Source organism: Rhinichthys klamathensis, unplaced genomic scaffold, assembly GCF_029890125.1.
Source record: "Rhinichthys klamathensis goyatoka isolate OS25496 unplaced genomic scaffold, OSU_Roscu_1.1 h1tg000115l_1, whole genome shotgun sequence".
NCBI classification, from domain to species: domain Eukaryota; kingdom Metazoa; phylum Chordata; class Actinopteri; order Cypriniformes; family Leuciscidae; genus Rhinichthys; species Rhinichthys klamathensis.
The window spans coordinates 1,498,410-1,525,698 of record NW_026606652.1 but is presented as its reverse complement, the minus strand read 5'-3'; the positions used below and the strand labels follow the sequence as shown (position 1 = coordinate 1,525,698).

Below are 27,289 nucleotides of genomic sequence, written 5' to 3'. Positions count from 1 at the left end.
GTGCAGTAACTAGTCATTTTCTTCTCTTTCTCTCTTACTCTCTCTTTCTTCTTGCAGTCTTTGATTTTGTTTTTTTTAGTACGTTAAGTTTTAGACTTGCTTATATTATACGTTTTTAAATAAAATATAACAAAATATATTATACATAATATAATAAAATAAATGGTTTAAAAACATCTTGTTAAATAGCTGCGAGTGAAGCACTGTGTGCATTTCAAGAGCGTATTGTGAATCTGATCTGATATAGAGACACATTTATATACAGAAACGTGAACACATGGCTCTCTTTAATTCGATTCAAGTTTTGTTTTTTTGAGTAGGGCAGGTTTCATTTTCACAACCGGGAGGTTTTGGGTGGATCTCTATGTGTGTGCTCGAGAGGGAATGGCTTTGTGTTCTTTCATAGTCTGCAATTTACTGCTTTTTAACTTGGTTATCTGTATTTTTCTTTTGCATGCTTTTCTCCTATGCTGTCTTTTCCAAGCAGTGTATGTTGTTGTTTTGCTAGATATTTTTTCGTGTGTGTTCGTTCGTGTGCAGTAATGTGTGTACTAAGTTGGATGGGTTAAATGCAGTGGACAAATTCAGAGTATGGGTTAGGGTTACCATACTTGGCCTTCCCTAGTGAAAAATAAATATGCTAAAATGTATTTGTAGTATACTTGGCATGGAAAAAATATGTATTTCAAATACATTCACATATTTAAATACCTTGCAATTGTACTTTTGGTATACTTCAAGTCTGCTAAATTGGAACATCTAATTTTGTACTTAATGCACTTTATTTATCCAGAAATAATGCAGAGGTCTAACTAAAGATATGCTTAAGTATATTTGATTGTGCTAAAGTTAAACTATTGCAATTTATACTTTAGGTACACTTTACATATCTTGAATCTAAATTATACAGTGATCATACTATCATTACTAATAGTGATATTAAACACATTTTGGCCCTAATATTAAGAAATATGCATTCTGCAATAAAGAAGAACTCCAAATAAAGTTTAATTATAAAATTTATATCAGTAAGTTTCAAGCAATATTTCAGTAAATATATTAATGGGTTTGTAGTATAGGCTAGTTAGTATGAAATAAATGTAGGCCTATTTTAAATACATTTTGGCATAGGTTTTTTTTCACTAGGGCACACTCTGCATCCATTGCCTCTGACATATTTGATCACTGTCACGCTCCTAACTCGCAAACTCTTGAGAAAATCCAAAACTCTTAATAGCAAGATGTGCTGATGTTCATGTGCATTTTAAGTTAACTTGTAAATGCGTTATTTCTGACATGACTTGAAAGCACCATAACTGCCGAAGCTAAACCTTGACCCCCATTGGCCCCAACGTCCTACCATTGGTTGAACCAGAAGTTGACCCGTCAGACTGCTATGCTTGATCTATGTTTCGAACACGCCATAAAGCCAATGCCATCACACTCACCAACAATCTGTTTTGCTGAACTTTTGCTAAACAACCGAACTCACAATAGTGCACACTATTGGCCACATTTGTCAGAAGGAAACCTTAGAGTCTAGAAACTCATTGCAGCTAAAGACACAACTCACCATGTATTTTAAATCTGAGAATGATGAAATAATTTTTTAGATGATGCTATGTATTCTTTTTAGATCAGACTTTCTTTTTTTGCAAACCAAAGAAAATGTGAGGTATGAACTGAAGCATCTACAGTGGGGGAAATAAGTATTTGACCCCTTGCTGATTTTGCAGGTTTGCCCACTTACAAAGAATGCAACGATCTATAATTTTAATCATATGTACATTCTAACAGTGAAAGACAGAATCCCAAAGAAAATTCCAGAAAATCACATCATATGAATTTATAAAAATTGATAACCATCTGATGAGGAAAAACAAGTATATGACCCCCTACCAAACAGCAAGTATTCTGGCTCCTACAAGCCAGTTAGTCTTTCTTTAAGACACAGCCCCAATCCCAACCAATTATCTACATCAAATACACCTGCCTCACCTCGTTACCTGTATAAAAGACACCTGTCAACACCCAAACAGCCAGTATCCAACATCACCACCATGGGCAAGATCAAAGAGCTTTCTACGGACATCAGGGACAAGATTGTTGATCTGCATAAGGCTGGGATGGGCTACAAGAGAATCGGAAAGCAACTTGGAGAGAAAAGATCAACTGTCGGTGCAGTTATCAGGAAATGGAAGAAGCACCACACCACCGCCAACCTCCCTCGGTCTGGGCCTCCACACAAGATCTCGCCTCGTGGGGTGTCCCTGATCATGCGAACGGTGAGGAATCATCCCAAAACCACAAGGGGGGAACTGATGAATCAACTGAAGGCAGCTGGGACCACAGTTACAAAAGAAACGGTTGGTAACACACTACGCCGTCATGGATTGAAATCCTGCAGCGCACGCAAGGTCCCCCTGCTCAAGAAGAAACATGTACAGGCCCGCATTAAGTTCGCCATTCACCACCTGGACGACTCAGAAGAGGCCTGGAAGAAGGTGATGTGGTCAGATGAGACCAAAATAGAACTTTTTGGCCTCAACTCAACTCGTCGTGTTTGGAGGGCAAAGAACACCGAGTACAACCCAAAGAACACCATCCCCACCGTCAAGCATGGTGGTGGCAACATCATGCTTTGGGGGTGCTTTTCAGCCAAGGGGACGGGACAACTCCATCGTATTGAGGGGAGGATGGACGGGGCCATGTATCGTGGAATTCTGGACCAACATCTCCTTCCCTCAGTGAGAGAGCTGAAGATGGGTCGAGGATGGGTGTTTCAGCACGACAACGACCCTAAGCACACCGCCAAAGCAACAAAAGAGTGGCTGAAGAAGAAGCACATCAAGGTTCTGGAGTGGCCTAGCCAGTCTCCAGACCTGAATCCAATTGAAAATCTTTGGAGGGAGCTTAAAATTCGAGTTGCCAGGCGACAACCTCGGAACCTGAAAGATTTGGAGGCTGTCTGCAGTAGGGTTGGGAACCGAGAACCGGTTCTTATGCAGAACCGGTAGTGTTTTTTCAAAAATACCGGAACCGTGCGAAATTCCTGAGTTTCGGTTCCTAAAACGGTTCTGATGCGATGTGTGGACGAAGTGCTGGGAGCTTATTCTTTAATAGCGACGTCTCACCACATGAATATTAAAATTGTAATGAATGCACTGTCCCTCGCGCTATTCGTATAACAAGTTACATTTTTTTGCGTCAGATATCAACGCAGAGAGAGAATAAAGACAGTAGAGCTGCACCATTAATCTTTAAACGATCTCAATTCAAACACCCACGCGATCTTATTCCTAACTGACAAAAACTTCACACCGGGACATTCAAATCTGTTTGCGCTGTCGCTGACCCAGAGAGAGCAGTTCTACATGAAACAGCTAGCTTTACTTTTCAGTCTTTTCAACAACACAGTATCGATATTTCTGTGTTAAAAATATTCAAATGATCACAGAAGTACTGAGGTAAAAGTTTATAGTTCGAGAATAAACACTGATGTCTACTGTAGCAACCAAAACAGTTAATCACCTTTTGAAAGTCGCTTCAAATAACGAAAATTTTTGAATGCCTTTTTTCAAAACGTGTTTTTGTCTTATCCTGAATCACTACGGTAAGGCTGTAATAAGCGTTTAGACTCGGACTACTTTACACTGGTCGGTTCGGCACTGCTGCGGAGTAGCCCAGTGCCTGCGTGACTCACCTGCGTCATAGACATAAACATAGAGAAGTAGCTCCGGCTACAATGTTCTTCCGCAAGACGCATGCATTTCTGTTTATTAACTGCTAGAGCACTTTAATCCAGTAAGGAAACAAGTGAAGTTTTTATGAATCAATCATTCAAACCGATTTAAAAAATATTATGTTTCACCTGTTTGGATCTTACATGTGTGTTCAAGCATATTCTACCCCTTCTGAGAGGGTATTCCACTGCTGGAGATACAATAAGATATAGGAGAGGTCCCAAATTATCCTTGAGAATGCAGCATTTTTTATTTTCCTTCAGAAAAAATGATTGCTAAATAATATGTTGCATTTGTTGACATTGCCAGTCTGTTAAACTCATTTGACAAGTATCAGAAATAAAACACAAAAAGGATTGTGTATTTTCCCCGTACTACTATTTGTATTAGTTGTTTTAATAATTTTTATTGAATGGGAACCGGAACCGGAATCGTTTGGCGGAAAAGGAATCGGAACCGAAAAATTTCTTACGATTCCCAACCCTAGTCTGCAGGGAGGAGTGGGCCAACATCCCTGCCGAAATGTGCACAAACCTTGTCCCCAACTATAAAAAGCGTTTGACATCTGTGCTGGCCAATAAGGGCTTTTCTACAAAATATTAACATGCTGTTTGTCCAGGGGGTCAAATACTTGTTTTTCCTCATCAGATGGTTATCAATTTAAATAAATTCATATGATGTGATTTTCTGGAATTTTCTTTGGGATTCTGTCTTTCACTGTTAGAATGTACATATGATTAAAATTATAGATCGTTGCATTCTTTGTAAGTGGGCAAACCTGCAAAATCAGCAAGGGGTCAAATACTTATTTCCCCCACTGTAGCTTGTTTCTGCTAACAGGTGCTGTAAGGGCAGAATTTCCAAACTTTTGCAATTTGCAAATAAAACGATTTAATTTGTTAAATATTTAAGTACTATTTTTGTTGAATCCTCTGTTGACCTGTTATGATTAAATGTACAACACAATGAACTGTATTTGAGTTCTGTTGAGTATAAAAATGGTATGGATAAAAATTAACAGGAATTGTGTTTTGAGTTGCAAAAAAATAAATAATTTATAATCATGAACTAAGTTAATAATTATGACCTTTACCTTTGCAAATTTATTTCTAGAGCACTTTTCACAATTTTCCATGGTTGCAAAGCAGCTTTACATACATAGTTACAGAATGTTTTATTACTTTAGTGTATTCATAATACACCAAAATGCACCTATAATGTACAAATACACCTTTTCCCATTAATGGTATTTTAATGGCTCGTTGCACATTAAAATCTGGACTTTGGGCTGTCAAAATATTATTAATTATTAAAATTATCTTGACCAGTCCTCAAATTACACAAATTAAAATGTCAACTAAATTCAGAAACGTTAACTGCATGAAAAGTAACAACGTAAAATGTATTAAAATAATTTCAATTCATGCGTCACATTTAAATCCGCAGCGTAATGCGAGCGAGACCGTTAAACCATTTCATTGCGTTTTCCATCAGGAGCAGACAGTTCTGCAGTACATTGAGAGTTGAAGCGGCAGAAAAATGTTACGGATGGTTTTATTCCATCCGCACGGACTGAAACGCAAGCAGTTCTGCACGTTCACATTCTTCCACCAACGAACGGATCTGTCTGTGTTTTAGTGCATGCACAAGAATAAAACTAATGTAATGCTGGACTGGTTAATGCAATTGCTTCCTGCAGCGTTAATGACAGATCATGTCAGGTAAAAGGGAAGCAAAACATTCTGCAGATGATATTTAATGTTGTGTCTGCTGGCTTTATTTCCTCAACAGCTTCAAGTTTAACACACTTTCGTGTTCTCCAGACCATTTCGAGTTTTTCACGCACCACTTACTGCACCTATATTGAGACTTTTCTCTGCGATTCGCAGTCTTTAAATCCATATAATCTGTGCTTTCATTGATAGAAAAATCAGTTTGTTTATAGCAGTACTTGTAACAGTATAGAAAGAACACAAAGTAACCCCAGTTTAGCATGGTGATTATCTGTGCGGTGGCGCAACTGGTAAATCGATAGCGCTCGCGTGGCAGCGACCCGGGTTCTATCACAGTCCATAGTGTTTCCTACATTCGATGTACATGTGTTCCCATGGTCTCTGATGTTCTCCGGATAAAAGTGAGTTACTGGTATACAGGGGCTGTCTGTAAAATGTCAGTAAATTCTTAAGCTGTGCCATTTTTTTATAAAGATTACTTTATTGTATTTGAAGCACACAATAATGGCATTAGCACCCTCCAAGTTTACTTGGAATGCCATTGCAATCTAATTTTAAATCACTAAGTATGACCTCAGTTTGTTATCAGTATAATATTAATGCATGTTCAACACTGTAACCAAAATGGATTTAAAGTTTATGCTGCATGGGTGAAGTCTGCATTTCAAAACTTAAGTGCAGTTTAAATATCTACTCGCATATTTAAGTATACTTGGAATAGTTCTACTTTAGCACAAACAAGTATATTTAATGCAACTTTAGTTGAACTTCAGCACAGCTTTTGGTACAATATTAGTTGTTCCAATTTAACAGACTTTAAGTATACCAATTTATAGTGTGCCACAAATACATTGTTATACTAAAGTACATATAAATAAATTGTGCTTAAGTATGCTATTTTTTCACTTTTGCATATTTTTCTTATTTAAAAATCAAACCTCGGTTCAGACACGATTTGACAAATATAATTTTTTTTGAAGACTGATGTATTGTTTGTGCACTATTTTATTAATTTGATATGCTGACTTGAACTTGACTAATGATCCTGAACTGTGGTCACATTCTCTCTCTCTCTCTCTCTCTCTCTCTCTCTCTCTCTCTCTCTCTCTCTCTCTCTCTCTCTCTCTCTCTCTCTCTCTCTCTCTCTCTCTCTCTCTCTCTCTCTCTCTCTCTCTCTCTCTCTCTCTCTCTCTCTCTCTCTCTCTCTCTCACTCTCTCTCTCTCTCTCACAGACACACTCACACAGACACTCTCTCTCTCTCTCTCTCTCTCTCTCTCTCTCTCTCTCTCTCTCTCTCTCTCTCTCACAGACACACTCACACAGACACACTCTCTCTCTCTCTCTCTCTCTCTCTCTCTCTCACAGACACACTCACACAGACACACTCTCTCTCTCTCTCACAGACACACTCACACAGACACACTCTCTCTCTCTCTCTCTCTCTCTCTCTCTCTCACAGACACACTCACACAGACACACTCTCTCTCTCTCTCACAGACACACTCACACAGACACACTCTCTCTCTCTCTCTCTCTCTCTCTCTCACAGACACACTCACACAGACACACTCACACAGGCATGTTGTTTATTCTGGCTCTCTTGAGAATTATCATAGTCTATTTGTTCATCTTTGGTTACAATGTTACACAAAGCATTGTGAACTCTGGACCTTTGTGACAAACTGTTTAAAAGAACTTTCCCCTCTGCATCTATTACTAAATAAACATTTGAATTAAAACCAGTGACTGACATGTTGTGCCTCTACTGTTACGCTCCATTAACTGGCCCTCTTCAAGTTACTCTTCTTAAAGGTGCAGACTCAAATTTATAGACCGTTATGAAAGTGACAAACTCCTCAGTTATCAGTAGCATATTAGAGCCTCGATCACAAGGAACTTGTCCATCAGCTCATTTCCTGGAGTGGCCCCTTTCAAAATGTCATCTGCAAAAAAAAAAAATCAATACCAACTCCGTCAAAGCAGTTATCCTGTCTGTTTTGGTGTGATGAGTACTCTAGAAGAGAGCAGTGTAACCCGCCACAGCGTGCATCATGTTTTTCTGTGACGTTCTTCTTTTTTCCCAGTCACTTTTTCAGAGAAAAGTAGTAAAAGGAGGTACATCTGCTAATATAACCAGGAAAAAACAGGTCTACTAGCAATCATTGGTTGTAGCCTGCCAAGTTTAAAACCATGAAAATCACAAACAGGTTTAGAGACCAATAAAGAAAATGCAGGCAACACCTATTTGACATTTGCAGGACACATTAAAGGCTTGTGCAACATGTACACTGCCGTTCAAAAGTTTTGTAATATTGTGAACAATTATTACAATTTTAAATAACTTTTATTTTAAAAATGTAATTTATTCTGATGGAAAAGCTGAATTTTTAGCATCATTACTCCAGTCTTCAGTGTCACATGATCCTTCAGAAATCCTTCTAATATGCTGAGTTGCTGCTCAAGTAACATTTCTTATTATTATTATCACAGTTGAAAACAGTTGTACCTGAATATGTTTGAGATTCACAAAAGGGTTCTTTGATTAGAAAGTTCAATACAAGTACAGCATTTATTTGAAATATACTTTTTTTTTCAAACAATGTAAAAATCTTTATTGCCATTTTTGGTCAATTTATTTAAAAATACAATTACGCACCCTTAACTTTTGAACCTGTAGTGTGTGTTTAACATGCAGGAGGGGGTGTACCGTGTTACTCTGATATCAGGATCTGATTTCTATTTTCGTCCTTCAGCAAGAGCTTCCTCTGACACAGTTGGGCCTGTGTGATGCAGTAGTCTGTCAAGCCAGGACCTCGCTTGAGTTCTCCAGAATGAGCTCCTCCCCTGGTCCAGTCCCTGCGTCAGTCTCCCCTGCCCTGGCCGATCGAGGGGACTCGCCTAACCTCTTACCCCGTCTGTACACTTCCCCACTCGGCATGGACAACCAGACCATCTGCATTCCATCTCCGTATTTGGAAGCCTGTCAGGATTATTCACCGCCGCACGGGGGTGAGTTCAACCATGGAGCTTTAACACTCTACAGCCCGGTGTCCTCCGCAGTGCTTGGGTACCCTCATCCCCCCGTGTCTGAAAGCCTGGTCCCGCTCAGTCCCACAATCTTCTGGCCTTCCCACACCACACACACCGCGCTGTCTCTGCACTGCCCACCTCCACTGGCCTACAGCGAAACATTCCCACACACTGCCTGGGAGGACGCCAAGACACACACGTTTAACCAGAGCAGGTGAGAATGTGTATTAAACAGTGCAGTGCGTGTGTTAAACTAGCCACTAATAGCAGATATATTCCTTTCATCTCCAGGTGGCAGCTGTCAAAGGGATAGTTCAGTTGCCATAGAAACAATAACAGCCCTGTGACCAAACAAAATGTTTTAGTTTTCCTGCACTTTATTAGAGGTGCTTGCTACAGTATTTTAAATCATGCAACTTGTTGAGCAGACAATAAAACGGGTAAAAAGGACCGTAGATCAGTGGTTCTCAGCTGCTGGGTCAAGACCCAGGATGTGGTCACACAGCAGGTCTGTTCTGACAGGATCACCGACAGCAGGGAAGAAATTATTTTAAATGCAAATAAAATTCACCTTGCAATAGTCTATAGTTTGTTTAGTGAGATAAATGGGTTATAATATTAAATTGTCAGTGTGTGGTTGCAGGATCTAAATGCAGAAATTATTTTATTAAAAACAAACTCAAAATAACAAAATACTTGAAAATGATGTAAATTTATTTTATGCCAAGTATACTACAAATACAATACATGTATTTCAAATACATTTTAGTTTATATATTTTTCACTAGGGAACTAATCAATGAAATGAACTTAAGCAATCAATGGAAAACCATGGAAACAAAGTGTCTCTCAAACAGTGAATCAATATATGGTGTACATGCATTTGGCCACTAGTAAGGACACTGGCTCACTACACATCCGGACACTGACTCTATTTCTGGTAATCACTACATGTATTTATGAACAGCAGCAGAACTGATATATTTCTGACATTTATTGTTTTTAATGTTATTTAAAGTACATTATGTTAAATTCTTTGCTACATAATGTTTCTTGTTACATGCAACATTTCAGCTGTAAATAAGTATAAATGTTAGCTAGATTATGTTCATTACCTGTCTAGTGATGTACAGTATGTTCAGTTGTGTACAAGTTTTTTCAGGATTCTTTGAGCAATAGAAAGTTCAAAAGAAAAGCATTTATCTGAAATAGAAAGCTTTTGTAACATCATACACTACGGCTCAAAAGTTTCTGGTCAGTAAGAATTTTCTTTTTTTTTAAAGAAATTCTATTAAAATTTAAAATATATTCAAATAAAAAACAGCTATTTTAATAATATTTCACAATATTACATTTCGTTTTGTATTTTTAATCAAATAAATGCAGCCTTGGTGAGCATAATATACTTATTTTAAAAACATTAAAAAACGTACTGATCCCAAACTTTTTGAACGTATAGTATGTATAGTAATATAATACTATATCAAGCACCTAAAGCAGATTAACATAGCAGCACACTTGCAACCACCCAGAACACCCCAGCATCATGCTGATGAGTTTTACACAGGGCAAGCACCACTCACGTTTTTTTATTTTTATTTTTTAAGAAATGTACAAATGTTTTCTTCTTGTCCTCTTTTACTTTATCTGTACCTTCATCTTTTATAGTTCTGTCCTTACTCATGCAAAGCTGTTAGGGCAGCAAGTGGAAGGTGCTGATGGCTTGAATCCTTCTCCAGGCATTGTGGGTAAAGGAGACACGCACTTTTGTGCGGTGTGTCATGACTACGCCTCTGGGTATCACTATGGTGTCTGGTCATGTGAGGGGTGCAAGGCTTTCTTCAAACGGAGCATTCAAGGTAATACTCATGGTCAAACCATTTAACGTAACAAATACATGCTCTTCAGAAGTTTGGGTTTCTGAAATTCCATGGAAATAAATGGAAAGTTTCTTCCTTTTTGAGTTTTTTTCCCCCCACGAATCCTCAAATACTGTACTTGTTCTGTACACAGATTTCTCCGGATATGTCAGGGTCAGTGCACTGTGTTCCTCCATAAGGACTTAAAACAAGTTTGTTATGACCTTTCAACCAATAGACGCTACTCAAAAGGCCAGATATGTAAAACACATGAGAATAATGAATCTCAGTCAAAACCACACAATATATATTTTTTTTAAAGGACAAGCACTCCCTTATCATGGATTACATTGACCAGGGAATCATTCTTTTGCCTGGAATGACTTTGTGATGTTCCGACTTATATCTCCAAGGATTACTTCATTAAAAAAAATTGTTCAGAGAGGAATATTTGTGTAATTTATATTTACAAACATCAGAAAATATAAATTCATTTTTGAAGATTACATTTAACCTTGTTCAATTATTAGTGCCTTTCATGACCGTTAGATAACGGCAATGGTATATATGAATAATATGTATATGAATAATTGTTTATATGCATGTATAAGAGATTTTCATTAAAAAAAATTTATAAATCTCTTATATCAGTCAATATCCAATGTTACTTGGTACTGACATATTGAGCATTCATAATTACACATTCTGTTTTGTTTGTTTTAACTAATAGAGTGAGATGATTAAAAAGCTGAATCCAAGGTGTCCACTGTGTATTTGTAGTCCAGCTTCCCCCACAAGAATGTGAGCTTGATTATCACGTTTTTTTTTTAATCTCCCAATATTCTTCAGGACATAACGACTATATTTGTCCAGCCACCAACCAGTGCACCATTGACAAGAGCCGACGCAAGAGCTGCCAGGCCTGTCGACTCCGCAAGTGCTATGAAACGGGCATGATGAAGTGTGGTATGCAGCCCCATACTTATTATATAGAAAGAAAGATATTATACTTTGATAAATTTCCAAATAAAAAAGGATGTTCAAAGTTTACAGTAAGTGAAGTGGGTTGTGAATACCATTTCATGTTGATTTTGTCTGGTGTTAAGACATACAGTATTTACCCATTTTTCTGCAAACAGTCGTTAATAAAAATTGAACTAGCACTGTCGTCCTGGAAAATGTGAAGTGATTTCATATGATGTGTGCATTGCATTTATATTAAATTGTTACGTCTGAAAATGTTATAAGTTAGAATGATAATAAGTGTGCTGTGCTGAGTGTGCACTTTTGATGCATGTGTGAACAGGTGTGAGGCGGGAACGCTGCAGTTACCGTGGTGCTCGTCATCGTCGAAACCCCCAGATCAAAGACAGCTTGGGCGGGGCGTTAGGGGTCAGAGGTTGTTCCCAGCATAATTTAGAAATTCCTCTCAATCCCACTGATCACCTCTTCCCTTCTGGGGGCAGAGCTGAGGGGTGTGTCCTGAGCTTCTCCCCTGAGCAGTTGGTGAACTGTATTCTGGAGGCGGAGCCTCCTCAGATTTGCCTGAAAGAGCCAGTGAAAAAGCCGTACACTGAGGCCAGCATGATGATGTCACTCACCACCCTCGCTGACAAGGAACTGGTGCTCATGATCAGCTGGGCCAAGAAGATACCAGGTGTGTGTGCTTGTATAAATATATGAAATATTCATCTGATTTGTAAGTTCTTAGTTTATTATGTTAAGTTCTTAGGCCAGGAGTTCACAGCAGATTGAATTTCTTGTCATTTCTAAAAGGTTAATGGGATTTAGTCATCATCAAATAGTTTAGCAGAATGTTGCTCTTATCTGTGCAATGAAAGGTGAACAGGGACTGTCATGCTGCAGAAATGACAAAAAGCTTCATAAATATCATAATTGATGTGTGTGTATCTGTTTGTGCACTTACCTCATGCATTTGAAGGGCAGCAGCTGTGTGTAGGTGTGTGTTCTGGAAGGCCTTTGTGTGTTTTTCTCCTCACAGGTTTCGTGGAGCTGACGCTTTCAGATCAGGTGCATCTATTGGAATGCTGCTGGCTGGATATTCTGATGTTGGGATTGATGTGGAGATCTGTGGATCATCCCGGGAAACTCATCTTCTCACCCGACCTCAAACTGAACAGGTAAAACCTCCTACTAACATAGGAAAACGGCTCCTTCCACAGCACAAATGACACTGCCATCTGTGTAAACGTCACAACACTTTCTTAAAACCAAGAATACATTCTGAGAGGATAATTTGGGAGTATTTACACTGCAGAGAGTTTCGATTTGTTTTTAAAGTGCCCCTGTTATGCCTTTTTAAGGTTTTCTATTGTTGTTAAGGAGTCACCTACAACAGGTTTACATGCATCAAAGGTCAAAAAACTGTTTAATTTCCTCATAATATACATTTACACATCACCACATTTTCAATGATTCTCAAACGACTCGTCAGATTAGTCAATCTCTCTAAATCCCTCCTTTCCCCAAGCTACTCTGCTCTGATTGGCCTGACAGCTTAGTCTGTTGTGATTGGTCTAAACGCCCATTGCCATAATTACGTCAGCTCTGCGTGTCCTGAGGCTTCCTACACCGTAAACTAAACATAGTAATAATGATCAATGACGTCGATTTTTACCATATCAATCCGAGCGCGAGTCCGATGATGAAACATTGGAAGAACTAGTTATTCAACCCGAACTTCCATCGCAAGGACGACTTGAGCAGGACGTTTCTCTGTGATGCACTACTTAGTTTGATGTACATTATGAGATGTTGCAACTGTAATTCCTCACCATCAGCATTAACAAGTGTATGTCCATCAACAAACCAATTATTTCACTTGTACTAATTTATTTTTCTAATATATCATTTTAGAACACGTGGACGCTATCAATAACAGTGCATGTATGCAATGTATACCTTAGCCGAGCTCTAGCGTGAATGACTGATGTAACACAAACGTTGGTAAAACAAATCTTGCTCTTCCTCAAAGTAGTGAGAACGACAGATAATCTGCATTAATAGACAGAGTTTTAGGTAATAGTGGCCCACAGCTGCTTAGAAGTATTTCAGTAAGACAGTAATAATGTGAGTTAACCAGTTAGCAGGAGACCTACACAATATAAAACTCAAAACTGAACTATTTTGAACACCATCTTTCAAGAGCAAGCGCTTTGCGAATCCTGCATTGATCTCTGAGATTTGATAAGCGGTCGTCAGTAAAATAAAGGGAACAGCAAAAGTTTAGGATCACACTGCTGTGGTATCGTGGTAAAGATGAATTTTAACCACCGATTCTTCACTTGCTCGTCCTTGGGCAGTGAAAAAAAAAAAAAAAAACTGGCTTTACCCCTTCACATTAGTGTTGTCACGGTACCAACATTTCAGTATTCGGAACCAATACCAGTAAAAATGTAATTTTAAAAGGGCTTTTTAAACCTGCTAAGAGTTATCCAGCCAAGAATAAGCCTAGAACTGCTTTTCTGACGGACTGATATTAATGACATATATAGGGATGAACTGATACCAGTAGCTACTCGGGTGTCGGTCCGATACCGTGCTCATGTAGGCCTACTCGTACTTGTGTAAAACTACCCCGATACAACCGCACCGATACCACTTTAGGGGCCCCTTCACATCATGTTTTTTGCGCGTGCAAATTCATTATTTCAAATGTAGGCTATGCCGCGGCGAGATGAAAACATCTCAACAGGTCATGTGACAAAAACCAACTGATCAGCTTCTGCCTTTCTGTAACAACATCGAAAGCTCGGCCGAACAGCTGATCATAGCTGTACAGGGCGGCTTTTTATTTCTCATCTCCATAAATATATCTAGTAGTAAAGCTAATGCAAGGGCTAGAAATCAATTAATTCTTTGCTGATAGTTCCTCGTCATCATGGAGAGCGCAGTTCGCACTGCTTTCTCCTCCTTTTCACAAGCGTTTGCTCTCCCGTTGCATCTGTCGTTGCTATGCAGCCATGAACAGAGGCGCGCCTGGAAAAACGAGCTCGCTGCGTCGCTTCTATTATGAGTGCGCTTGCTGTGCGCCTACATTTGAAATAACGAATTTGCATGCGCAAAAAACGCGCTGTGTGAACGGCCCCTTATGGAATAATTTTGATTAGGCTAATGTCACATTGCCATATGTGGCTCTTTCCTCCTTTCTGGTCAATAAGTGGATTCAGAGCCACCGCATTAGCAGCGCCGCTGGTTGACCCGTCTCTGTGTTTTTATGAAGAGGATGCATCTGTGCACCTTTTGGACAGCACATCAAGAACCGGATTAACTCGGTACTTCGATACCACCGGTACTTAAGAAAAGCTGGTACCGTAACGGTTTAATTTTTTTAGTTCCGTCTTGGTACCGAAGTACCAGGTCTTTTGGTCTTATGCGGTGCACTTTCAGATTTAAATCTTTGCAGGATGTTTTCATTCACTTGGAGCTATGCTACACACTACATGAAAGGTAATTTTTCAGAAATCCATAATAGAGGCCCTTTAAAATCTCATCATTATTACTGACTGTCCACAATGTGCCCATATCGGATCTGTGTGTTCCGGCAGCCATTTTCCTGTTTATACCTACTTTGGTTGCTATAGTGATCACAAAGCATTCAGCACTATGCCAAGTTACTTTTTTCTAACAACTGGAAGCAGAAAGCTGACAGCATGAAAGGTACTGACAAAGCTGGGAATATGAAATGTGACAGAGAAAAATGTGATTCAACCAGGGCTTAAAAACTAAAAAATAAATAAACATTAAAATACTGATTTTGCTTGGAGTGAACCGTTTTCTGTTCATGCTTTCCTTCTGTAACATTGTTACGAAAACGTTTGATTAGAAAATAACAGTTAATAATGTTATTTTATATACAGTGGGGGAAATAAATATTTGAATCCCTCGCTGATTTTGGTCACCAGGTTTGCACACATCTCCGGAGGGATTTTGGTCCACTCCTCTTTACAGATACTCTCTGAATCCTTAAGGTTTCTCGGCTGTCTCTTGGAAACTCAAAGTTTCGGCTCCCTCCACAGATTTTCTATAGGATTAAGGTCTGGAGACTGGCTAGGCCACTCCACGACCTTAATGTGCTTCTTCTTGAGCCACTCCTTTGTTACCTTGGGGGTATGTTTTGGGTCATTGTCATGCTGGAAGACCCATCTTCAGTGTTCTGGCTGAAGGAAGGAGGTTCTTGAGAGACCAATGGACGGGGCCATGTACTGTCAATACAGTGAAGTCATCCTGTACCCTTAGCAGAGAAACAGCCCAAAAGCATAATGTTTCCTCCTTCGTGCTTGACTGTAGGGATGATGTTCTTGGGGTCATATTCAACATTTCTTTCCCTCCAAACATGACAAGTTGAGTTGATGCCAAAGAGCTCGATTTTGGTCTCATCTGACCACAGCACTTCCTCCCAAGCCTTCTCTTAATCATTAGATCTTCATTGGCAAACTTCAGACGGGCCTGTACATGTGCCTTCTTGAGCAGGGGGACCTTGCGGGCGCTGCAGGATTTCAATCCATTGCGGCGTAGTGTGTTACCAATGGTTTGCTTGGTGACTGTGGTCCCAACTGCCTTGAGATCATTAACAAGCTCCTCCCGTGTAGTTCTGGGATGATCCCTCACCTTTCGCATGATCATCCTTACCTCATGAGCCGAGATCTTGCATGGAGCTCCAGACAGAGGGCGATTTGATTTGGTATTTCTTCCATTTCCGAATAATCACACCAACAAGTCTCCTTCTCTCCAAGCTTCTTGCTGGTGGTCTTGTAGCCCATTCCAGCCTTGTGCAGGTCTACAATCTGGTCCCTGGCGTTTGATAGCTCTTTGGTATTGCACGTGGTGGAGAGGTTGGAATGGAAGAAACGAATTCTGTGGATAGGTGTCCACTGAGTCATTAGGACATTAGGAGTACTTTCTTAAAGGGACTAATCTGTGTTCCACATGGGCACATAACCAATCTGTGGGGGGCAGAATTCTTGCTGTTTGGTAGGGGATCAAATACTTTTTTTACTCGATCAAATGCTAATCAATTTACAACCTTTATAAAATGTGGTGTTCTGGATTTTTTGGTTGATATTCTGTCTCTATCTGTTAAAATAAACCTACCATAAAAATAATTTTTGTAAGTGGGCGAACTTAGAAAATCAGCAGGGATAATATACACACACACTTACACTAACACGTCAACAACAAATGTTTCAAGTAGTTTCCCCAATTTCAAATTCAACTGAAAATGCAACTTTTAATGAATTGACCGATACTAAGAGACTGTGACTAAACCTCGTATCTCGAGTGGATCCTCAAACTGTCGGTAAAACCTCATGCAGTAGCTACAGGAGCGGAGAACAGTGTCTTAGTCTGGTATTTGCTGTCTAGTCATAGCCAATACAGCCTGTGCATAACACTTGGTCTTTTATAACACAAGCTTTTTGCCCAATACTGTATATTAAACGACAGTAAAAACTGAGCGCTCACTTAGCTTTAATAACCTTTGTAACCTGTAAGTTGATAAAGTGGGAGAAATCGTCTCATATCTTGCTTTATGGTAACATTTGAAAAACACTGGTGTTTAGTGGATTTATTCATCAACCTTCAGATAATCTGTTATTGTGTGTGTCCAGTGCACAGTGTTTGTGTGTGCACACGCTGTGTGTGACGTGCATGGATGTTGTTGAAGTTCGTTAATTAAGAAAACTGAATACAAAAAGATTTCACCCTCTGTTTTCACTGTATCTCAAGTAATTTTGTTTCTCAACCTCAAGTAAATGTATCTTTATTTAAGAATGTTGTTCTGAAAAACAATGCCAAAAATAATTTTCTTCCTCATTATTTTTGTCGTGTTTGTCTGGTTTGCATGCATGCATGTGTGTGTGTGCATGTTTATTCATTTGTGTCTCTGTGGAATTTAATATTCCTCTTCCTTGGTGATTATCTCCAGGGTCTTAACAAACCTTGGTGTGTTCTCATAACACAAGCTTAGTTTGTACTATTCATTTCTCACACACATTTGAGTGTGTGTATGAGAAAGTATGTGAGACAACGTGTGCTTCCTTTTGTCTTTCACCTGACACTCTAAGGTCGTCTGTATTCATTCAGTATAAGCTGCTGTATTTTAAAGTGCCCCTTTTATGCTGTGTGTTATATAGCTGTTTGTGAATGTAAAATGTCTGCAAAGTTTTAATGGGGATGTCTAATGCTATTTCATGCATTCTGACTTCTTACACTTAAAGAGTTGGATTCTCATGCTAAACATGGCCAAAGTTTCAAAAAACGAGTTGTATGACAGAGTATTTCCGAAAGTAAAGAATCAATTCTGAACTGCTGAAACGAGTCTTCAGCATTTCCAGTCTTACTTCCTGTTACAATTTAGCAAAATGCCAGCATATAGTCTCCATTTCCTGCCCACGAACAACGTCTACTTTGACCCGCCCTCAAACACTGTAGCTAAGTTTGCCTCGTGTTGTCGACATGTTGAGAAGATGCTGTTTTCAGTGCTGCGAATCCACTTTGCATAGATTTCCAAAGGATGAGGACTCTTTGTGGAATTGACACAGAAAAAAACGATACCATCATTACACTGTAATGGGCGTTTTGTTTCTGACACACACTGTAAGCGGGTTGACCAATCACAACATACTGGGCCATCTAACCAATCAAAGCAGAGACGACTCGTGGAAAGGAAGGGTTTAGAGGGGCTGAATCTTCGAATGAACCATTTCCAGACACTTGAAATGAGGTGATGTGCAATGTATCATGGGGAAATTAGTGACCATCAGTTTGACCTTGGATGCCTGTAAACCTATTCTAGGAGACCTTCAAAACAAAATTCAGAAACTTGTTGAAAATAGCATAATAGGGGCACTCTAACTAGTTACAGTATCTTTGCCATCTTTTTCTAATTTATTTTTTTGTTACTCTTTTTTTGGTACACTTTGTTTATAACTGTGAAAAAGTAGAAAAAGGATAATATATATGTATGTGTGTATACATGCATACATACTTTTCTCCTCTATCTCAGTTTCAGACTCTCTTTCTCTTCTTCTTTCAGGGGTGAATGGAATTGTGTTGAAGGCATCATGGAGATCTTTGACATGCTGCTAGCCACCACCTCCAGATTCAGAGAACTGAAGCTACAGAGGGAGGAATACGTCTGTCTCAAAGCCATGATCCTTCTCAACTCCAGTATGACACTTCTCTGATTGTGTGTGTGTGTGATATTTTATGAGAGTAAAATGCTATAAAATAAAATGCTACATATCTTGTTTTTTCTCTACATGATTGTTGGGCTATATAGTTAACTATAGTTAGCATGTTGTTCAATAACAGAAGCTTTTGATTTACATGACTAGTCTCTGGTCACCTGCCAAGGCTGCCACCTTATATTTTAACCCTATAAAGCCTACTCCTATTTGATACATGACTTGCTAAGGCCTCGAATTATCCAAATCATCCAAACATTGCTGAAAAACACAATCTTCTACATGCCTTCTGTCTTACAGGCATTTTAGTAGAATTATAAAAAAGTCCACCTTGAGTTTTTTGTAGATGTGTCTTTTTGCCTGGAAAACTTTACTGATTTTATAAAGTTAACGTAAATATAACTTTTATATTGTTAGTAATTTTTCTATAGGAATAATTACTGGACTGAAGCAACTTAGGTCTACTTGATTATCCATGCATCATTTTTTTCATGTTAAAATGTATGTATCAAATAAGTTGGAACATGATTGCATTGAATTATACGTTTAGCCCCCACAATTAAAACTATAGAGCTTTGATCATGAAACTAAATATCATCTTATCAAGGCATATTTTGGAGATATCTGATATTTATATGCATTATATGCAAGTAATCACCCTATATCTAAATCACATTGATTTACATTATAAGCTATAAGAATTTCATCTCTACTTTTCAGCTTTATAACTACTGCAACAAATTACATATTTTTGCTCAGTTTGGGCCTCTGTATAACATTGAGGTTTTCACTATATCATAATACAGGTCCTTCTCAAAAAATTAGCATATTGTGATAAAGTTCATTATTTTCCATAATGTAATGATAAAAATTAAACTTTCATATATTTTAGATTCATTGCACACCAACTGAAATATTTCAGGTCTTTTATTGTTTTAATACTGATGATTTTGGCAAACAGCTCATGAAAACCCAAAATTCCTGTCTCAAAAAATTAGCATATCATGAAAAGGGTCTCTAAACGAGCTATTAACCTAATCATCTGAATCAACGAATTAACTCTAAACACCTGCAAAAGATTCCTGAGGCTTTTAAAAACTCCCAGCCTATTTCATTACTCAAAACCGCAATCATGGGTAAGACTGCCGACCTGACTGCTGTCCAGAAGGCCATCATTGACACCCTCAAGCAAGAGGGTAAGACAGAAAGAAATTTCTGAACAAATAGGCTGTTCCCAGAGTGCTGTATCAAGGCACCTCAGTGGGAAGTCTGTGGGAAGGAAAAAGTGTGGCAAAAAACGCTGCACAACGAGAAGAGGTGACCGGACCCTGAGGAAGATTGTTGAGAAGGACCGATTCCAGACCTTGGGGGACCTGCGGAAGCAGTGGACTCAGTCTGGAGTAGAAACATCCAGAGCCACCGTGCACAGGCGTGTGCAGGAAATGGGCTACAGGTGCCGCATTCCCCAGGTCAAGCCACTTTTGAACCAGAAACAGCGGCAGAAGCGCCTGACCTGGGCTACAGAGAAGCAGCACTGGACTGTTGCTCAGTTTTGCATGTCATTCGGAAATCAGGGTGCCAGAGTCTGGAGGAAGACTGGGGAGAAGGAAATGCCAAAAGTCCAGTGTCAAGTACCCACAGTCAGTGATGGTCTGGGGTGCCATGTCAGCTGCTGGTGTTGGTGCACTGTGTTTTATCAAGAGCAGGGTCAATGCAGCTAGCTATCAGGAGATTTTGGAGCACTTCATGCTTCCATCTGCTGAAAAGCTTTATGGAGATGAAGATTTCATTTTTCAGCACGACCTGGCACCTGCTCACAGTGCCAAAACCACTGGTAAATGGTTTACTCACCATGGTATTACTGTGCTCAATTGGCCTGCCAACTCTCCTGACCTGAACCCCATAGAGAATCTGTGGGATATTGTGAAGAGAAAGTTGAGAGACGCAAGACCCAATACTCTGGATGAGCTTAAGGCCAATATCGAAGCATCCTGGGCCTCCATAACACCTCAGCAGTGCCACAGGCTGATTGCCTCCATGCCACGCCGCATTGAAGCAGTCATTTCTGCAAAAGGATTCCCGACCAAGTATTGACTATTGAGTGCATAACTGAACATAATTATTTGAAGGTTGATTTTTTTTTTTGTATTAAAAACACTTCTTTTATTGGTCGGATGAAATATGCTAATTGTTTGAGACAGGAATTTTGGGTTTTCATGAGCTGTATGCCAAAATCATCAGTATTAAAACAAAAGACCTGAAATATTTCAGTTGGTGTGCAATGAATCTAAAATATATGAAAGTTTAATTTTTATCATTACATTATGGAAAATAATGAACTTTATCACAATATGCAAATTTTTTGAGAAGGACCTGTATATGAGCCACACTGTAAAAAAAAATATTTTCATGATTTATCACAATTTTTTCTTTTATCAAATCAACTTAGATCATTTATGTGGTTCAGATAACATAATATTTTGAGTTCCTGTTGATTAAACCAGTCTCCTTCATTGTATTAACTCAATTTCAATGAACTTCAAGTTAATGAAGTTAAACCAACAATACATTTTTAGTGTACAAAAGGCTGATGTATCAAATATACACTCACCTAAAGGATTATTAGGAACACCTGTTCAATTTCTCATTAATGCAATTATCTAATCAACCAATCACATGGCAGTTGCTTCAATGCATTTAGGGGTGTGGTCCTGGTCAAGGCAATCTCCTGAATTCCAAACTGAATGTCAGAATGGGAAACAAAAGTGATTTAAGCAATTTTGAGCGTGGCATGGTTGTTGGTGCCAGACGGGCCGGTCTGAGTATTTCTGCTCAGTTACTGGGATTTTCACGCACAACCATTTCTAGGGTTTACAAAGAATGGTGTGAAAAGGGAAAAACATCCAGTATGCGGCAGTCCTGTGGGCAAAAATGCCTTGTTGATGCTAGAGGTCAGAGGAGAATGGGCCGACTGATTCATGATGATAGAAGAGCAACTTTGACTGAAATAACCACTCGTTACAACCGAGGTATGCAGAAAAGCATTTGTGAAGCCACAACACGCACAACCTTGAGGCGGATGGGCTACAACAGCAGAAGACCCCACCGGGTACCACTCATCTCCACTACAAATAGGAAAAAGAGGCTACAATTTGCAAGAGCTCACCAAAATTGGACAGTTGAAGACTGGAAAAATGTTGCCTGGTCTCATGAGTCTCGATTTCTGTTGAGACATTCAGATGGTAGAGTCAGAATTTGGCGTAAACAGAATGAGAACATGGATCTATCATGCCTTGTTACCACTGTGCAGGCTGGTGGTGGTGGTGTAATGGTGTGGGGGATGTTTTCTTGGCACACTTTAGGCCCCTTAGTGCCAATTGGGCATCGTTTAAATGCCACGGCCTTGTTTCTGACCATGTCCATCCCTTTATGGCCACCATGTACCCATCCTCTGATGGCTACTTCCAGCAGGATAATGCATCATGTCACAAAGCTCCAATCATTTCAAATTGGTTTCTTGAACATGACAATGAGTTCACTGTACTAAAATGGCCCCCACAGTCACCAGATCTCAACCCAATAGAGCATCTTTGGGATGTGGTGGAACGGGAGCTTCGTGCCCTGGATGTGCATCCCACAAATCTCCATCAACTACAAGATGCTATCCTATCAATATGGGCCAACATTTCTAAAGAATGCTTTCAGAACCTTGTTGAATCAATGCCACGTAGAATTAAGGCAGTTCTGAAGGCGAAAGGGGGTCAAACACAGTATTAGTATGGTGTTCCTAATAATCCTTTAGGTGAGTGTATAATTAAGAACATAAAACGCATTACGTATTTATTTTGTCTAAAGGTACAATCAACTGTTCCATAAAAAAAGAAAACGATTGTTTTGAATGTTATCACAAAACGTACTCTTCTCTTTACCTGCATCAGATCTCATCCTGTTTTGTGCTAATTAACAGATAACTGTTCAAGCTTGTCACAGACTCCTGAAGGTGTGGAGAGTCGTGGGAAGGTTCTGAGGCTGCTGGACTCTGTGACTGACGCTCTGGTTTGGAGCATCTCCAGAACGGGCCTGTCCTCTCAGCAGCAGTCCATCCGGCTCGCCCATCTGCTGATGCTGCTCTCACATATTCGACACCTCAGGTACCACTGCAGACTGTCGTGATCTCACAGAAACTTCCCTCTCATCTGTCACTTTGCTCTTCTTGCAGATAGAGTGATTGACTAGGGATGTAACGATTCACTCATCTCACGATGCGATACGATTCACGATACTGGTTTCACGATACGATTTTCTCACAATTTTTTTAACAAATGAGATTTAAGACAAAAGTGTCGCTTTTATTATTTCTCAGACAAAATGCTGCACATTTCTTTTTAATTTAAAATATATTTGTCAAATAATAAAACTACATTAAAAAAATTCCCTTCAAGGTTGTTTCAACTCAGTCTTTCTGTCTGTTTGGTCAAGAGGCTGGACACTGGTACCTTCGCACACTATGTAAAAGACTATGTAAAATTAGTACCAGATTGACAGGGGCTTTACATTGTAATAAAGGCAAGATTCTAATTTTGTTATAATTTGTATCATTACACTAGTAAGAGTAAAAAAAAAACACATTTAGAGAAAGAGGTAGTAAAATAAATACAACACCTGGTTGCCACGGAAACACTGATGCACCTTGTGATCTCCGTGGCTCTCGCAATTGTCGTATTAATGACTTTTACATGAAAACGGAGGTGACTGGTGCTTCTCACGGTGGGGATTATTATTAGTCTACGGAAAGTCAAAATGCCGCCACACCTCCGATTTGAATGAGTCAACGTCAACATCTACGCTTGCCGTCGCCATGTCTACTGTTTGACGGCGCGTGCACACCAGTCTATGGCACACACTGGCGCGGCGCGAGCGGAGCAAAGCGAGCGTTTTCAGTTCATTCCTCTGGTAGTTGACCTTGGCTCACACAAGATCAAGTTCCATGAATGAAGTGAAAACACTCGCTAGCTTCACGCCAGTGTGTGCTCGCTGCTATTGTGCCTGTAAAGCGAGGTTCACAACTTCACAGTAGGCTATACAGTAAACGCGCCCTGCTGTTTAAAACGTGTATCGCGATTCGTTTAACATTTCAACCGACTTGAATCGTCACACATTTTTATCGATTTTCAACCGGTTGCGAGTGAATCGTTACATCCCTATGATTGACTATTCTATTCTCTTGTCGTCCATATAGCAACAAAGGAATTGAGCATCTGTCGAGCATGAAGAGAAAAAACGTGGTGCTGCTGTACGATCTTCTGCTGGAGATGCTGGACGCCAACACGTCCCAGAGCAGCCGGATGCTGGCGACACGTACAGAAACCTCTCTCCGGCCGGACACACAACAGACCCCAGAGATCCTCCACACATCCAGACCGCAGCCTGCACCGAGAGAGAGCGACCAGGAGACCCGGCACAGTCCACAGTGAGTGGATACATGCGCGTGTTGAATTATGAGTCCATCCACAGAACATCAGTGCTAAAACAGTACTACTTTATTTAAAAGGTTGATTCATTTTTAGAGATTAAGTTCATGTAACTGCTTAACTGTGTATATACTCCCATTCAAAAGTGTTAGAAATTATTTATTTTTTATGAAAGAAATTAATTTCATTCAGCAAGGATGCATTAAATGGATCAAAAGTTTGTCACAATAAAAAAAAAAAATGCTGTTTATATTTGAATCTTCTATTCATAAAATAATTCTGAAAAATAATGAATCATGGTTTCCACACAAATATTAAGCAGCACAACTGTTTTCAACACTGATAATAATAAGAAATCCTGGTCACACTTTAGATTAGGGTCCAAAACTCTCTATTAACTACGACTTTGTATCCAATAAACTCTTAATTACTGCTTATTAATAGTTAGTAAGGTAAAGTTTAGGTAATGGGTAAACAGCCAATATCCTAGTAATATGCATGCTAATAAGCAACTAATTAATAGTGAGAATTGGACCTTAAAGTGTTACTGAAATGTTTCTTGAGCAGCAAATCAGCATATTAGAATGCTTTCTGAAGGATCATGTGACACTGAATGCTGAAAATTCAGCTTTGCCATCACAGAAATACATTTTGCAACCTAAACATTAAAACAAAATCTTAATGACCCCAAACTTCCAGTTCCAAGCACACGATTTTTTTGTTTGGTTTACAAATGTAAATAGAGTGTAACTTGTGCTAAACCTCTAACAAGGTAACACAGATTTTGTCTGTCCCTCTAGTGCTGAAGAGACACTGCACTGTAGGACATTGGACATGGACACAGACTGACAATCTTTCTTCTGTATGGTAATTGAATTCGGACCATCCATACTTTTGTTCAAGCCGCTTGTATGGTGTAGGGGATTCGAACCAGACCTGTGATCAATGACAACCTGAACCAAACAGGGCTTTCATATGGCGTTTAGTCCTACTTCAACACAATACAGTTCGAACTATATTGTTTCCTTTTTTGCCATAATGTCATCCTGAAGAGAATTTCATCTCATCCAAACCAATCTCAATCTTGTTCAAGAAATCACAAATGCTATCTTTTTAAGGCTGTATCCGGTTCTGTATAACGTGAAATGTGTTATTTCTGTGCCACTAATAGCAGAATAGCAAGAAAACTGTTTTAAAACTAGATTGAAACACTCCCCCGTTCTACCATTGGTCAGCAACCAGGTAGCCCCACCCCAAACTCATGCCATTGGTTGAGCCAGTGTAAAGTTGTCTCCTCCTGAGCCATTCAAACAGACTGCAGAAATGACACACTGCACATTTTAAACATTTTGTTTGTCATCCAAGATCTCTGAGAACCTCTGATTCAACATGACCGTTTCTCTGAAGACTGGCCAAACTAAAGGAAATGGTACGCACACTTCTAATAGTTTATGCATTTTGTACTCTGTGTCTGTATAAGTGGGTATTTGCTGTCCTGTGGTGCTTTTCGTGGTTTATAAAGTACTTGTCATTGACAGTAAATGTGACGCTTATAAAAAACGTTTGCAGCTGTACTCTTAAAGCCCGGATTCCACGCACGATCAGGTGTATCATTCTGGAAAAATGGCCTTGTAATGTGTAATTTCCTGGTGCTACAAGTGTTAGTAATGGTGCATCCTGGAAAAATGCCTTGTGTAATCACAACCTGCACCTACATTTTCCTGAAAAAAATGCAGTTGCATTAAAGCTGGAGTGTATAATTTCTGCATGTGTCACCAAGTAGTATTGCAAAAAGTAATTTTCTAACAGTTTTTTCCAAACACTCCCTCATTTGCCATTGGTTGGACAAACAGTCCCAAACTCATGCCATTGGTGAGTCAATGTTACTGTACTGAACAGGTAGAGATGCTCAAACAGTGTTTTAGCTCTTTCCCCACCTTTGACGGGATTTTCCGGGGACGTTATTATGCTGCATCTGAAAAAGTAGAGTATCTCGGGGGCAGAAACATTCATATTGCATGGTCAGATATTCAAAAAAAAAAAAAAATTCTGGGGGCCATGACATTTTTGTGAAAATTTCTAAACTTTTTTAACGTTGGCAGGGAAAGAGTTAATAGCTCCTCTGTTTACAGTTTTTGGGATGTTAACTTACAAACAGCTTATAGTTTTCTGAGGTAGCAGAAGGTATTTTATCAAAATAACACTTCAGCTTTAAACAGGAAGAAATATACTTGATAACACTAAGTTTCTAAAGGTAGCAAAATTAAATTCATTTTTATTTCCAAAACTATACAGCTGCAAAATAAATGTGGGAATTAAGTGAACACTTGTGCATATTTGTATTTGATGTTTATTTGTAGTAAAATTGACTTCAAAAGCAAAAAAAAAAGCACCAAAATCACATCTAACTTTATAATCTCTTCAACCAGTGTTTGACACCGGCAGTGCAAGGTTTGCTGCAAAATAAATTCATAAAGTAAATGTTTCTCTTACTTTCTCATAGTCTATTTCAGTTGACCCATAGTGTAATCCACTATAACAAATCAATTAAAACCATCAAATGAACAGCATAAAAAAAAAGTAATATGAAGTCTCTGAGACTTTGGCAGTTAGTATGAGCAAAAGATTGACTAATGGCCTTTTCACCATATTACCATCACAACTGACATTCAACTATGTGGGTAAATAAACATAAAAGCCACATATGAAATGTTTCTATGGGACATTTTAGCAAAACTTTGACCATCTGGACACCAGAGTCTCCTGCCAGAGACATTCTACCTATGAACATAATCAGATGTAATTTAGATCTCCAATGAGATAATTTACCAATTATAATGTAATAATTTCAGCAGTTTTGTATTATTCACACATGCACAATTGAAAACAACACAAGCCACCAAATGTTAGACTGAATAAATTAAAAGACTAATACATTTGCACACACCCTGATGCCTCTATCTCTTCTCCATGGCTTTAACCAAAGAAATGGCAGCTACAAATAAAATATATTCATCATTTCAAGTCATTTCAAGTTCTCATTGACTCCAAGAAACAAGACAGTATGAACACAACTGATCTTAAAGCAAGTCCCATCACTCACACATATACACAGGGATTCTAGTTAAAAAATACAAGCCGTCTATGAGTGAACTATAGGTTCAATTATCTGTCATTTACATTTAAAAAATAAATACATTTGTGTGAAGGAGCGTTTTAATGTGTGCTGCTACATACTATACAGT

General features: G+C 39.0%; 1 protein-coding gene across 2 annotated transcripts in view; it reads left to right on the top strand.

The window, feature by feature from the left end:
* Positions 1 to 25,217, top strand: part of esr2b (estrogen receptor 2b) — a 30,052-nt gene extending 4,835 nt beyond the window's left edge. The window contains exons 2-10 of one of the 2 annotated variants that reach the window (XM_056254924.1): positions 8,231 to 8,721; positions 10,176 to 10,366; positions 11,216 to 11,332; positions 11,673 to 12,023; positions 12,369 to 12,507; positions 18,423 to 18,556; positions 22,541 to 22,724; positions 23,813 to 24,043; positions 24,845 to 25,217. In XM_056254924.1, coding sequence (XP_056110899.1) covers positions 8,309 to 8,721; positions 10,176 to 10,366; positions 11,216 to 11,332; positions 11,673 to 12,023; positions 12,369 to 12,507; positions 18,423 to 18,556; positions 22,541 to 22,724; positions 23,813 to 24,043; positions 24,845 to 24,893 — 1,809 coding nt within the window. In that variant the 5' untranslated portion in view covers positions 8,231 to 8,308 and the 3' untranslated portion in view covers positions 24,894 to 25,217. Of the gene's footprint in view, positions 1 to 8,230; positions 8,722 to 10,175; positions 10,367 to 11,215; positions 11,333 to 11,672; positions 12,024 to 12,368; positions 12,508 to 18,422; positions 18,557 to 22,540; positions 22,725 to 23,812; positions 24,044 to 24,844 lie in introns of those variants that run through there. The other variant, XM_056254925.1, reaches the window with a different exon arrangement.
* Positions 25,218 to 27,289: the final 2,072 nt, after the last annotated feature.